The sequence below is a fragment of the Hippocampus guttulatus genome, chromosome 15 (assembly GCF_054856545.1).
Source record: "Hippocampus guttulatus isolate MCC_2025c chromosome 15, RoL_Hgut_1.0, whole genome shotgun sequence".
NCBI classification, from domain to species: Eukaryota; Metazoa; Chordata; class Actinopteri; order Syngnathiformes; family Syngnathidae; genus Hippocampus; species Hippocampus guttulatus.
Window position 1 is genome coordinate 11,745,111 of NC_141275.1, and position 14,034 is coordinate 11,759,144.

A 14,034-nucleotide genomic window follows, 5' to 3' on the forward strand; every position below is an offset into this window, starting at 1 on the left:
TAATTTCTGTTCCTCAAGTTTCTGGTGAGGGTTGGATCTTAACTCAAAGCATCACTCAAAATGAGTTTAAATAAAGGACAACTCTGTTGTGGTTGTGACTCTCACAGCTGAATCAATGTTGTCGGGTTTTTTTTCTTTTGGTTTGGTTTGCTGCACCTGCAGCTTCATTCGGGCTGACACCTCACGCTGATCATTACACAAGTGCATGCATTCCTCAAAACTGGTCAGCACGACAAAAAAGCCAGCGGTTCGGCTTTTCACTCCAACAATGGCGAGATGACAGTTACGATCCGATTTCCCCACACATTCTTGTTTGACGGTCAGATGCTTTTTGGGATTCCAAGTGTTCCCTTTCCCTATCATTATGGATTACTCTGATTATGGTATTAACAAATTTGGCTCTGAAGATTTGGTTCTATTTATTGTTTGTTGTTGTTGGAGGAAGTGTTTGCAAATTTAAAAAGAAAACAAATAAGCAAGGCACTTTAAGACTGCAAGACATGAAATAACTAATGAGGAGAGGGGAGTGGAAAATGAGTCAAGCATATGTAACTGCCCACTTCTGCTCCCTTGCCCGACCAGACTTTGATCCTATTCAGCAAAAACTCTGCATTCAAGCTCGGCGTTAAGTGAGTAGGCCGCTAATGCCTCGTGCGCTCTGCTCAATAGCACATCCAAAAATCCAAAGTTCAGGAAAAAAAAAAAGTGCTGGAATTTGAGAGCTGATTATTTGCATTAACATGCAGCCACAACTTCACCGACTTCCTTTTCATTTTTTGCTCTTTCATTTGAGTTGATGCTCTTGTGCAATCTCCTGTGGAGCTTTGAGGTTGAGGCGTTGGACGCTGAAATCTCACGTTCATTTCATTCTGAAGGTAAGTCCTTTCCGTATTCACTGGAAACTCAAAAGGCAAACAAAATGCATCCGATTTCCAACTGTTTGGTTGGCAATTGTTTTCCTAACTCTATTTCCAGGTGCTGTGTTGATCACAACCAAGGTGTAACGAGAAATGTTTCTGGAACGTAACTACTAGAACTCCGGGTGCTGTTAACCAGTTTGTGGATAAAAAAAAAAAAAATCTTAAAAATGGCATTCGGTGACCTTCTTGAGCAAGTGGGCAGCACAGGCCGCTTCCAGGTGCTGCACGTGACCCTGCTCTGTACTCCAGTGCTACTGATGGCCAGTCATAACATGCTGCAGAATTTCGTGGCGGCCGTGCCTCCTCATTACTGCAGCGCGCATGCAAATCTATCTCAGCTCAAGCTCAGCCCGCAAGAAATCTTGACAGTCACCGTGCCTTTAGACCAAACGGGCAAGCATCAGAGCTGCCAGCGCTACGTTGCTCCACAGTGGCACCTCCTGGGCAAGAATGGCACTTTGGAACAAGAGGCTCCAGATGACATTGACGTTGAGATTAGCCTCCAGGGATGCACTGATGGATGGTCCTACAATATGACTGGCATGACCTCCACAATCATAGCGGAGGTAAGGCCGGGCTTTCTTGTCCCGCCAGGATTTCCAGTCTCAGCGTGGGTGTTGAAAAAGTTAAATGGTGTGTTCAGTGGGACTTGGTGTGCGATCTGCGCTCTTTGAAGCAAATGAGCCAAACCGTCTACATGGGAGGTGTTCTTGTGGGATCCCTTGTCTTGGGAAGTCTTGCAGACAAGTAATGGTTTTCTGACAGTTCTCATTTGTTTTTGATTTTTGTTTTGGGGGGTGGGGGGTGTATTTTAAGGAAAGTAAAAGTCATTCGTATACAAGAAATTCTGCTCTAAACTCAGGTTTGGACGACGCTTCCTATTGATCCTTTCTAACCTGCTGATGGCAGTGGCCGGGACGGGTGCCGCTTTCGCCACGTCCTTCCCCATCTTCTGCCTGTGCCGCTTTGGTTGTGGAATGGCTCTGTCAGGTGTGGGCCTCAACACTTTCTCCCTCAGTAAGTAATTCAGTTTGACTGGGGGGGGGGGGGGGCAAATGAGCATGCCACATCTAAAACAGAACACTTTTTTTTTTCTTGGAAAAAGTTGTGGAGTGGATCCCGACCCGTGTGCGGACCGGGGTGGGCACTCTCACAGGTTACTGTTACACGTTTGGACAGTTGATCCAGGCGGCTGTCGCTTACTTCATTCGGGACTGGAGATGGTTGACCTTGGCTGCGGCATCACCCTTCTATGTCTTCTTCATCTACTCCTGGTGAGATGTTCAGAGTTGAGCGGATGAGCAGCCTGCAATGATTCAGCAAAACTCAAAATTCCATCTTTTTTTGTGTGTGTGTTTGTTTATTTACCTACTCTGTATGAATTTAACCCTCGGCGCTAAACAAATCGATTACCCAATTGCTACAAAGTTTCTGCTGATTGTGTGCGTGTGAAATTGATTATTGATTAATTGCCGCTTGAATGAAGTCAGACAAAATGGCGAACACAACTGCAACCAGCAGGAGGTGCTGTTTATTATCAGCTAGTTTACTATCAAAAGTAGAGGTACTCAAACACCTCAAATACTGTATTTGTCTCTCCAAGTACCACCAGAATGACCAACATAAAACAAACGTGTGTAGTAAGCCAATATGTTCATCAAAAACGAGGTGGCGGTTTCATTGGAAGCTACTGTGACATGGTGCACAGTTTGAACATTAACAGTTGCATAAAAATAGTGCCTAAATAAAAATACCACAACTAAACCAGTCATTTATGAATGCCAATTTTAGTTAATTTGAAAAATAAAGTAAATACATTGTTTGAAGGGTAGTGGTGGGGGGGGGGGGGGTCAACTCTTTTTCTCACTCTGCTAACTAAAATCAATATCTAAATATTCAAGTTGAATGGGTGCTTAATTTTCCCCCATGGTCAATTTTAGTCTATTGCTCACCCTTAACACTTAAATCATAAATCAATACTGTCTGTGAAAGAGTCAATCAAAAAGGAGAAGAGTTATCTTTGTTTAGGAATTTTTACCATTGGACCCACTTCATAAAGGTTTGGCTAATGTGAAAGTAACAGTCGGACTGTCATCGAATGCGCTCTCATCCAGGTGGTTTCATGAATCTTCAAGATGGTTGGTCCTGAGCCACAACTATGACCAAGCTATCAAGAACCTTAAAAGTGTCGCTGAAATAAACGGACGTCGCAAGGAGGGAGACAAAATTGACATGAAAGTAAGTGGAAAACATTTTCTTGTGTTGGATATAGAAGCTGAGATTGAGTGAGGATGACTTTCTCTTTGCATAAAGATGGTGCAAGAGGCCATGAAGAAAGAAATGTCATGCTCACAAGGCTCCTACACTGTTTTAGATCTGTTCCGCACTCCCACGATGCGGTCAATGACAATCTGCCTCTGTGCAGTCTGGTGAGCAAACCCTCACATGCAAGCGCTTCAAGTAACTCCTCATTATATCAAGCACTTTTCACACCTTGATACTGACATGTTCAAATTTTAAGGACACTTTATTTCTCTTCCGCAGGCTCTCGACAAGCTTTGCCTACTATGGTCTTGCCATGGACCTCCAGAAGTTTGGTGTGGACTTCTACTTAATCCAAGTCATCTTTGGGGCTGTGGACATTCCCGCCAAAATCGTCATAACACTGACAATGAGTTTTATCGGACGCCGCCCATCCCAAAGCGGTGCACTTATTCTTGCTGGAATCACAATACTGATCAATCTGATGGTACCTTACGGTATGTCAAAACACACTGTGTGCTTGCAAGCTGCAAAAACTTAGATTTGATTTTTAACACAGACGTATTAAAAAACCTTCTCTTTACATCTGCAACGTAATGGGGGCGCAAACGATGAAGCTCTGCATACTGAGCAAAGACTTACATTTCACTGATCCGCAGAGCACCAGATGCTACGCACCTCACTGGCTGTCGTGGGCAAAGGCTGTCTCGCTGCTTCCTTCAGCTGCTGTTACCTTTACTCTGGAGAGCTCTTCCCCACCATAATTCGGTAAGATGGAAATTCCAAGTGAAACGCTTGCTGGGAAAAAAAAAGTTGTTTATGTTGTTGCACATGTACGCAAGAATATAAGCTCATTAAGACAATCAGAACCTCAGCTGAGCCCTTTTCTCCTTGACTATTTGAGCGGCATAATCACACCGACAAGCCACTCCGACTGATTGCGTAATGCCTCAAATGACATTATGTCTTAGACTGAAAGTAAAAGAGCTCTAAATTGCGTTTGCATGTTCTGCTGCGGGTACTGCGGCGTTCTCCCACATTCAAAAAACACACACGCCAGATACATTGAATACTCGCAATTATCCAAAGGTGCTCAAATGAGCTTGAATGTTTTTTTTGCCTCTGTCAGTTCAGAGTGCACCTGGTTACACTTCAGCTCATCTGCAAATGATTACAAAAAGGTCTACTATAGAAAATGGATGGGTTTAAAGTATTTAAAATTCAATAAATATTTCCAGTAACAGACAACGCAGTGTGTGTGTGTGCGCAAATAAAGGTCAGAGGCAAAATGCTAAAGATTAACTGCACTATGTGACCCATCTTATGATGAAACAAGTTCACGTAAACCCAATGATCTCTCCTAAACATTCAGTATGCTGTACTGCGGGTGAGCTAAAGCCTACACGAGCTGACTTTGCACACAAATGGAACATTCGGAGTCTTTCATTAACCTAACATGCATGTTTTTGGAAGAAAGCATGGGGGGTGGGGGGTTCACAGTTTCAGACTGTTCGGGTGTACCTACCACATCTTCAATTCTACCACACAACAACGACCACGTTAACGTTGTATCTCAGTCAGAATGGAATGGGCTGGGTTTCGATGTGTGCTCGTGTGGGAGCGATGGTGGCCCCCATGGTGCTTCTGAGCGGTGACTACATACCTTGGCTGCCGGGTTTAATCTACGGAGGAGCTCCCATCATCAGCGGAGTGGCTGCCTTATTCCTCCCGGAAACACTTGGATCACCGCTTCCTGACACAATACAAGATGTGGAAGACAGGTAAATGGACGCATCATGTTTACAAAAGTAAAACAAAACTACACGCAGTGGAAGAGTGAATTAAAAGAAAGAAAACTGATCCATGTATGAATTATCCGCTTTCAATACAGGGGCTCTGGTCGAGTCTCCAAAATACCATCAAAGGAAGCAGCCACTCGGCAAGACACCGAGGCGAATCTCCTGAAGCAGGTCATCTGAATGCATCAAAATTGTACAACAAAAAATTAGTTAATGAAAAGTGAGTGGTTCTTGCTGTTTTCTGCAGCCATTCTTGCAGTGATTTCACTTTATTCTCATCTCCTTCCTGTATGACTGCTGGGATTATGGAGGCTGATGCTAGTTATTGACAGGTCAATCGTGAAAAAAAATATATATAGCACATATGGTTGTATTGTAGCATTGAGGACTCTGGTGATGCCTGGGACTCAAGATATTTTGTATTTGAAATCACTTAAAGGAAGTGCTTTATATATTAAAAAGAAAAAAATTAAAAACCTTTATGATTGTCGTCTTTTTTCCTTCTAAAATACCGCACAACAGACGTACTCTGCACTAAACATAGTACAAGTACAGTAAAACAAGCACATTTATTTTAATTAAAAACGTTTAACTTGTTAGTATGGGTACAAGATTACACTTGACGCTTCCTAATGTTGAACCAAGTTCTTGTTCCATCATACACGCAGCATTCCAGTGAAATTTCAGGATGAACCTAAACGCACCCGAAGTACAGTAGTTCAGGTGAACTGAATTGGACGTTGCCATTCAGCTCTAAACAGAGGAAACAAACATTGAACAGTTGGTGTGCAAACAGTACTGAAACATTAAACAGTTGGACATTTCTATCCAAACGTTTGTACCAATTGGATAGGAGCTTTCGTGCTTCTTCGATAGCCCCAAAGGTTTGCAGGGACGCTCGCGCAAATTACCTGTCAGGTGCCCGGAGAACCTCGTGCTGCATATTCGTAATATATGTCAACATTTTAGTTAAAATTTAAACATTGTAAGAAATCGATTGGGTCAATAAAAATGCCAACCCAGGTATTATAATATTCAAGACAAGTCTAAACCCTAATGCCCTTATTTGTGGTTGTAAAAGAAATCTAGTCATTCGAAAATGTTTCTTGTTCCCTTGATAACAGCAGGTTTAAATGTTAGTGTAGTGATACCGCCATCCAGCGGATAGCTGTGATATTGCAGCAACACACTCGAGTCCATTCATTCCGCCAACATCTTTTGGAGTTCTTCGTGTCCTTTTTTTTTTAGACTCTCTTTGGGTGTGTTATCCATTATACATTTTTCTCCACGCCGGCCACGTTCTGTTATATTTTTACTGAACTTTCCACTTGCTGCTAACTAGACTGGCCTTTCGCTTATATTAAATGCCATGTGACTCACGAGTGAAGGGTCGTGCTTTTGGTCCCTGGGACTTCGGGAGCGTATTTGACTTTTTAAATACCACCCCAACATGCCACAATAAAAGAAACCATTACTAAATTACAAAAACAAAAAAAAATGCATGAAGAGCACGTAAATGTTCCATCATCTGATGGCAGTTCAGACTCAACATATCATGGCATGAAAAAAAATCTGTAAAATACAAATATTCTCATTACGAATGGTAGTAATACGTGCGCATTGTAAAATACTTTGCATGTTTTTTTTTACTGTAACAGGTTTTGCTCAGAGCAACTGATCAAAGGATTGAAAAACGTGTTGTCAATAATGAAAAACAATTTGGAACACAGAATCTATGTCAGGACTCTTCAATTCTGATCTAGGTTGTAAATATTTGTCGTTGCTTCTGAGTGAGGCTCGGCCACTGTATCTCACACATTTGAGTTTACAACACTAAAATATTGATTTGAAGCAAGATGAGATAATCATTAGATTGCTGCATGCGTGCAGTCTATTCACATAACATGGCAATAAAACACACAGGTTTGTTTTACAAATGTGTTTGGACGTGTTTGATTTACTTCTATGGTTTGGTCACCTTTACGTTACTGTTTAAATGATATTATAAGGACTCCTACCACCAATTGTTGGGAGATGTGTTCGTCCTGAAATTTGTATTGCCATCTAGTGGTGTGTTTTCGCCAATGCTAAACTCAAGAAAATACAGCACTGCACAGTACAGTATACAGTACCTATTTTAAGAATACAGTAATATATTGCCAGATAAAACACACCCGTCTGACCAATACAAAGTTATGGAGGTGTTAGATTTAGTTTATCAAATAGAGAGGCGTGCAGTTATTTGAAAGTTATTTTTAAAATAGTTTAACCTTTACAATAGTATAAATATATTAATACATGGGTTGTTTCCACACCTCTGAAGGATAAAATATGGGCACTAAGTTATTATTTCTTTTCACAAAAGTAAAATGTGTTTTTCATTTCAAGAACTGTAATAAAATAATGCCACTAAAAATGTCATGTTGTACACATTCATATGATTATGTGCATTCACGCCAAGATGCAGAGCAAACATTTCTGCAGAAATAATTACATCATTAAAAAAAATGATATGAATAAAGATTTATTTTCCTCATATGAACAGGTGGAATCATTTTTCATTTTATTTTACAATCGATGACAATCTCGCATTGTTTCTTTTATTTCTAGCATATTCCAGGAATGACATGTGTGTGGGGGGCCGGGGTGGGTTGGGGCAAGGGGTGGGGGCTGTATTTTTATTGCTGAATGTTAAATGAAATACACTTTCACCGACTGGAATAGAATTGTCTGCTGCTGTTCTTTGTTTTTTTTTCTTCTTCTTCTCCTTTTTGAGAAAACCATGCACCCATTTAATCTTGATCACAAGGACATGCAGAGGAAAGGAGTTTCAAGCCGGTTGGGGGCAGGGGCGCGAGGTCAGTTGGGAGTGTGTCTTGAAACGAAAAGAGAGGAGACTGTAGCAGAGCATGCGTGGCGGGAACCTCAACATGGTCCGTTTTGCCAAAGTAAGGGAAATGGCAGAATTTCAGTTCGAGGAGCTTTAGGAGGCAGGGAGAGTGAAATATTCTGCAAGTGACATGTGACCAACGCTCAGTCCCCATAAGAAGACCGGTGTGCAATTATCACAGAGCAGTTAGAAGTGGAGCGCAATCGTTAGCATCTCTTTTCAATGCTTCATAACAACATACCAACTTCAGCTTTCCGCTCGGACTTTCGAAAATTTCTGGGGGGCGTGAATGTGTTTGATTCCTTGCATCAGGCGGAATTTCATATGACTAAATCTGTCGATAAGACAAAGCGGTAGGTACACAGTACTATCGGAGGAGACACTATTTGGATGCTACTTGACATTACTGGAAGTGCATGTAAAAGTGAAACACTCTAAACCGAGTGATAAATCAAGCGTGTGCACAAGAAACTCGATAGATGGCTTTTCTTTTTTTTTTTTTTTTTTTTAAACGAAGAAAAATAACTGTGTTAAACATGCATTGACTGTATATCGTGTTGCTTCATTCTACACTACAGGCATTACGCACACATCACACGGTCACCTCTTAGAAAACGATGTCATCAAACGGCAAAATAGAAAGTTTGCATATTTTTGCATTGTATGATCCCTTTCACAGCTAATCCACTCGTGTTGTCTCGTTTTATTTTCCTCCAACTTGACTTTATGTGCGTGTTTAGGGTACGAGTGCATGATGGCATGAAGGACCCAAACAGAATTAATGGGGTGGGGGGAAAAAAAGGAAGGAGGGAGGGAATCCTGAGACACTGTGTAGCCTCAAACAGAGACCCACAAAAACCAGAATGGACACAGGATGATGAAATAAAGGATTTTTAAAAAAAGGGGGCGGGGCTTAAGAATTGAGTGAAAACAGATGCAATCTTTTTGTTTAACCCACCACCTCTGATGGCAGGGGTCACCCTGTGCCAAGCGACTCAGTATTTGCAAGGCTCATAAAAGGCTCAAATGAGGGGAGCCTGCAGAAAAGGTGGGTGGGAGGCTTAATGCGGCAGGCTTGGGGTTGGATATCTGTAAACACATCGAGCAATGACCTGCATAAATTAACACAACCTACCGCAGCTTCACCTGCGCCTACTCAGGGGATTTGGGGGGTGGGGGGATGTAGGGTGGGGGCCAATTGTAATAAAGCAGTGGTTCTGTGTATTTCTGATGCGTACTGGCAAAGCCTCAAGGTCGATGCCACCACATTATCAACCATTGGAACTCTTAACGATATATGCAAGCATGGTGGCACACGCGCGCGCGCACGCACACACACACACACACACACACACACACACACACACACACACACACACACACACACACACACACACACACACACACACACACACACACGCATCCACGCGTGAATCAGATGGCAAAAATGGTCGACATGGTGTTCATTAACCAGGCATTCTATTTGATCCCAAATGATAAACCCTACAGGTGAGTTACATTTATGTAAACATACACTTTGTGATGAAAGTGGTTTATATTGCGTGATATGGAAGGATGTTCCAGTGGGGTGCGACTCCTCAAAGGATGCAACTTGGAAAGAAAAGAAATTTTCAACCAGAGAGAGAGAGAAAAAAACCAAAACAAAACAAAACATCAATGTGTATTAAAAAAATGAGGCGTCCGTATAAGAAAGACTACAAAAACCTCCACTGGCCCTCTGGCATCGGCAAACAGCAAAAGGCACCACAATATTACTCGATTTTTTTTTCTCTTTTTGACATTGTGAAAAACCTGGCACATCTCTTTATGCTGTAAATCAAAACGTACATATAAATAGAGTTTTCCCTATAAAAAAGTCTTTGCTGTTAACTAGTAGACAACTTTTGCTAAAATGAAAATAAATATTTCATTTGTTTAGAATATCTGTCAGTTATATAAAATAAAAATATTTCTTATAGATGCAGGTCTATACTATACTGACTTTTTTTTTTTTTTTTTAATCTTGGTTCATGGTCACTCGCTAATGGGGTGTAGTGTCCGGTTTGGAGCGGGAGTGTGAAAGTCTTGTCTGCATGTTCCCATGCGCACTGTGCCGCCCCGACGACTGAGGAGTCCGACTGTCCACCGGCCTGTAGATGGTGGAGGGCTCAGCGTTCATGTTCTGCATACTGAGGAAGGGCGTACTTTCGCCGTCCTCCTCCGACTCGCTTCCTGTTAGGCAGCTCCGGGAGCCGTAGTCCCGGGAGGCCTCGTATCCACGCGGGGCCACGTGGCCGTTCAGTCTGGATCTCCTCCAGCGCCGGCTATCAGGTGCGCCTGACCCGCTTCTCTTTGGTTGCTCCCTCGAGGAGAGATACTCCTGGGTGGTCTCATAGTCTTCGTCGTCCGCCAGCCGGTAAGGGCTGGAGGGCAGGCTGCCCCTGCTGTCGTTGGGATAGGTGCGCCGCTGCTGCCGGTAGGCCTCCTGGCACTGGGCGTCGTGTAGGGGCACTTGGTAGCGGCGCAGCAAAGGCTGGTTGTCTTCCAGGGGGTACGGGTTGTGGACAGCGGGGGGCAGGGACATGGCGTGGCTGGCGTTGGGCGAGGTGATCTGGAAGCTAGGCACCTGCGGGGGCAATGAGTAATGGAAATCCACTGGCGAGAGGCGGGCTGGTGTCGTGAGGGCTGACACATATCTGTTGGGAGGGCAAAAAGAGAAAGCGACTTCATCTTTGGTGACTCTGCATTAGAATGCAGTAAGAGGCTGTCGAGGCCCGCAGTGGCCGACATTTACAATTCTAGGATTCGTTCAAGTCCAATTTATTCTCAACAGTTTATCCTCTTCGTTTGGCATTTCTCTCAAAGCTGCATCGCTTCTAATATGTACGTGCGATGTATGCGAATGCTACATCTTTTCTCGTCAATCAGATTTCAGCCTTCACGTGCTGCCGTGTCTTCTCATCCGCCCAGCCGGCTGATTCAACTTGATTTTAGCCATGGGGGCTGTTTCCGTAATCAATCAGATTTTAAAACCCCCCTCCACAGAATTAGTTGGCAGAATTTTGACATCCTTTGATTGGTTGGGCCGCGCGAGCCAAGTTCGCCGAACAAAACGTTGTAGCGATCTGCACTCATAAATCAAGAATTGCATGATCTGAATCCAAATACCATTTCGTATATCATGTGTTAAGAGAAAAACAAAATGAATGTGTATACATAAACATGTAGAAACATTGAATGTGTGTGTCTGACTGAGTTCCTGTTCCTGAGTCTCTGTTCAGGCATGTAACATTAACTTGTAATAATGACAGAGCAGTGGTTGAGAGAGTAGCGCTTAGCTTCCAACTTAAAAGGTTTGAATCTCAAATGGGACTTTTCTCTCTCTCTTCTCGCACATTCCCACCAGAGTCATCCCCTCAAGTGCGCCACTTAACTCTGACGTCACTCATTGTATGCCTGCATGTGTGCGATCTGGTTCTCCGCATAGTGTGCAACACTTGTAAACAGTATGAGAAGCTGAGTTGAATTTTCCCTTGAGAGAAATTATGAGAGTAATAAATTAAAATGAATTGAAGACTCCGTATTGCATAGGCATGAATGTGGGAGTGGATGCTTCTTTTTTTGTCTGTATCAGCTCCGTGATTGACAGGTACTGAGTCTCATGTGTACACAGCCTCTCATCCAAAGTCAACTCCCAGAAAGAAGGCCAACATGGTTTCTTTCTGGATGCTCCCACAGACAAAATGTGTGTATCGCTGGCTAATGGAGAGCTGTGTATGTTACATAACACAGCTGCGATCCAGCTGTGTTAACATCATTATCATCCTTTGGTGTTCCCCAAGGATCTATTAAAGGTCCACTTCAGTTTTTTTCTTTTTCATTAAGCTTTTTAATATATATTTTCAGTGATTCTGATGAATTGCAGATGGTTTTTTTCCCATTGTGTGGAAATATTTCAAAATTGGTTTCATAAAAAATTCCAACAATCAATTCTGACTAAGAACGGAAAATGTGGAGCAAGATTGAAAAAAACAAAATGACGTCACAAGTCAGGCAAGTCATGTCAACACTGGCTACAAACTTGCAACTTGTGCATCCTCGGACTTTGAAGTTATATTCCAACAATGACCCAGTGACCTACTTTTAAACACTATCCATCCATCCATCCATCCATCCATTTTTCCATCCATATTTGAGACACTACTTTGTGGAAAGTAGAAAAATTAGTGAGGCACAGATGTTTCAAATTTTGTGCTTACCTAATTTAGGTACTTCACACACACAATTTGACACCACCTCAAACTACAGCTGAAATAATAAAGATAGATTGTTAAAATAACACTGACGGTGCAAAGGCATATTTTTTTATACAGCTCTTGCATTTGGATCTTAACAAATGCAGCTCTACGTTGTGCTCCACCAATACACCAGCACAACAAATTTGATAGACAACTTGGCCAAAGTTGCATTTCGCTGATGGCGCATTGCTGTGGATCTTTGAAGCGCGATGAGCCTTTAGGAGGCTCTATACACTAAGGCCAGGGGAGCCTGAGAGATTTCCACAGTAGTGCTGATTTTGCAGTCGCTGACGCTGTTGCCATAACCATGTTATTTGTTACTGGACTCTGCGGGGATCTCGCTTATGTAATCAAGCTGTGCACAGCAATCCGAGGCCCGATTCATGCGCATATACTTGAATTAGGCTGGCTCCATTGACACATAAACAGCTAAAGAAGTCAAACACACAAAATGCAAGACATAACTTGTCAGGTTTGGTGACGCCAATTCATACAGGCGCTTTGTTTTTGTGCTTTGAATGTTCGGCATGCACACAGTGTGTTTGTTTGACAGTTGTTTGGCAACCCAGGGAGTAAAGTCACACTGATGAAATGACTAAATGCATTACCATGTGACTCATTTTTCACCTCCAAAAACGAGCCACGGGGGGCCTCAGTCCCACCTGTCGCTATGCGGAGAGTCTCCCAGGGAGTCAAAGGAGTCCCCATATTGGAGGGCCGGCCGATGGGGGTCGTTGTAAGCACAGTGTGCAGCCCGCCGGGCCCGTGCCTCCATGCATGCGGGGCTGCTGCATTTACTGGTCCCAACTGATGATGACATCATCCCCGGCGAGTCAGAGAGGACACTGTCCGAATGTTCTAGGCTCCACGTCCGTTCTTCGGGTCTGAAGTAACACAAACGGTGTCAGGCACGCGTGGGGGGTATTTCCAGACCCCCGTGGAATTGAGACACCCGATGCACGCTCACCTGTGAGTTGATGAATGGGCTCGTGTGGAAGAGTTGTGAGATCTGGAAGAGGTGTGGCTGGCAGGGAACGATCCTTCTGTCGCAGGCCGGATGACTCGTTCAGTTGCCGGAACGTTCTTTGATATGTACTGGGTCAAAATAAAGTTTCATTGTGATATATTTTGTAGTTATGGTAATGCGGTTGTATATTACTAACAAGAAGTTAGGGATATTCGGCTTTTGGTAAAATTTCAGGATGAACCTACAATGCACTATAACCATTGCAGGTGATCTTAGTTTGACCTTGTTAAAATGCATCATCCAGCTGCTCGATCTTTCAGGATTTATTTTACAAATTGCGACAGCAACAATGAGCTGCGCGGAAAAAAAAATCACTGGAATAAAAAGTTGCAAGGCAAAAAAGGTTGGCATTGGATTACCATTCCCTGCCTGATAAAAGAGCCAATACATTGAAAACCGAAGAAGCTTTTCTTCAGAAACTCACATCTACCATGGGGATTTCCTCTGGTCCTGGGCCTGGGTGATTGGGTCCGTTTGCTAGGTTCCGATTGGGGTGTTCTGGACACATGTTCTGTCTCAGATGATTGTGCATCTTCTTTCTTTGTTTCCTGTTGAGAAAGGGTGGCAGTGAACTTATTCGTCACTTATGTCGCAATGTGTTTGCGAAAGATTTTTGTGCTAACATTTTAGAGCGCGGCTTACTTGGTTTTACAGTAGGCAACCACACAAACGATGCCCACCACCAACAGAGCCACACAAATGCCCGTGATTGTCAGGACTCTCTTCTGGTAGAGTTCTTCTGCCTCTGTCCACAGCACGCAACAAAAACACACACCAGCACACACAGTGAGGGACAAGACAGTCGGCGTCCTCGTAAGCCTCTTCATTCTTTACGCTA

The 14,034-nt window shown here is 43.1% G+C and overlaps 2 protein-coding genes across 4 annotated transcripts in view; one reads left to right on the forward strand and one right to left on the reverse strand.

Moving 5' to 3' along the window:
• The first annotated feature begins 580 nt into the window (after nucleotides 1-580).
• Nucleotides 581-5,461, forward strand: slc22a6l (solute carrier family 22 member 6, like). Its single transcript, XM_086131778.1, has 12 exons — nucleotides 581-629; nucleotides 794-875; nucleotides 976-1,486; nucleotides 1,564-1,667; nucleotides 1,783-1,937; nucleotides 2,026-2,194; nucleotides 3,035-3,158; nucleotides 3,234-3,349; nucleotides 3,465-3,679; nucleotides 3,842-3,950; nucleotides 4,760-4,963; nucleotides 5,074-5,461. Exons 3-12 carry the CDS (start codon nucleotides 1,088-1,090, stop codon nucleotides 5,159-5,161), a joined length of 1,683 nt encoding a protein of 560 aa, XP_085987904.1. The 5' UTR covers nucleotides 581-629; nucleotides 794-875; nucleotides 976-1,087; the 3' UTR covers nucleotides 5,162-5,461.
• Nucleotides 5,462-9,333: 3,872 nt separating this feature from the next.
• nrg2a (neuregulin 2a) overlaps nucleotides 9,334-14,034 on the reverse strand; it is a 72,536-nt gene continuing 67,835 nt past the window's right edge. For all 3 annotated transcript variants that reach the window (XM_086130464.1, XM_086130463.1, XM_086130465.1), the window contains exons 7-11: nucleotides 13,839-13,941; nucleotides 13,621-13,744; nucleotides 13,137-13,264; nucleotides 12,832-13,053; nucleotides 9,334-10,567 (exon numbers count right to left, since the gene is read on the reverse strand). In XM_086130464.1, the coding sequence (XP_085986590.1) occupies nucleotides 9,913-10,567; nucleotides 12,832-13,053; nucleotides 13,137-13,264; nucleotides 13,621-13,744; nucleotides 13,839-13,941 (1,232 nt within the window). In that variant the 3' untranslated portion in view covers nucleotides 9,334-9,912. The remainder of the gene's footprint in view (nucleotides 10,568-12,831; nucleotides 13,054-13,136; nucleotides 13,265-13,620; nucleotides 13,745-13,838; nucleotides 13,942-14,034) is intronic.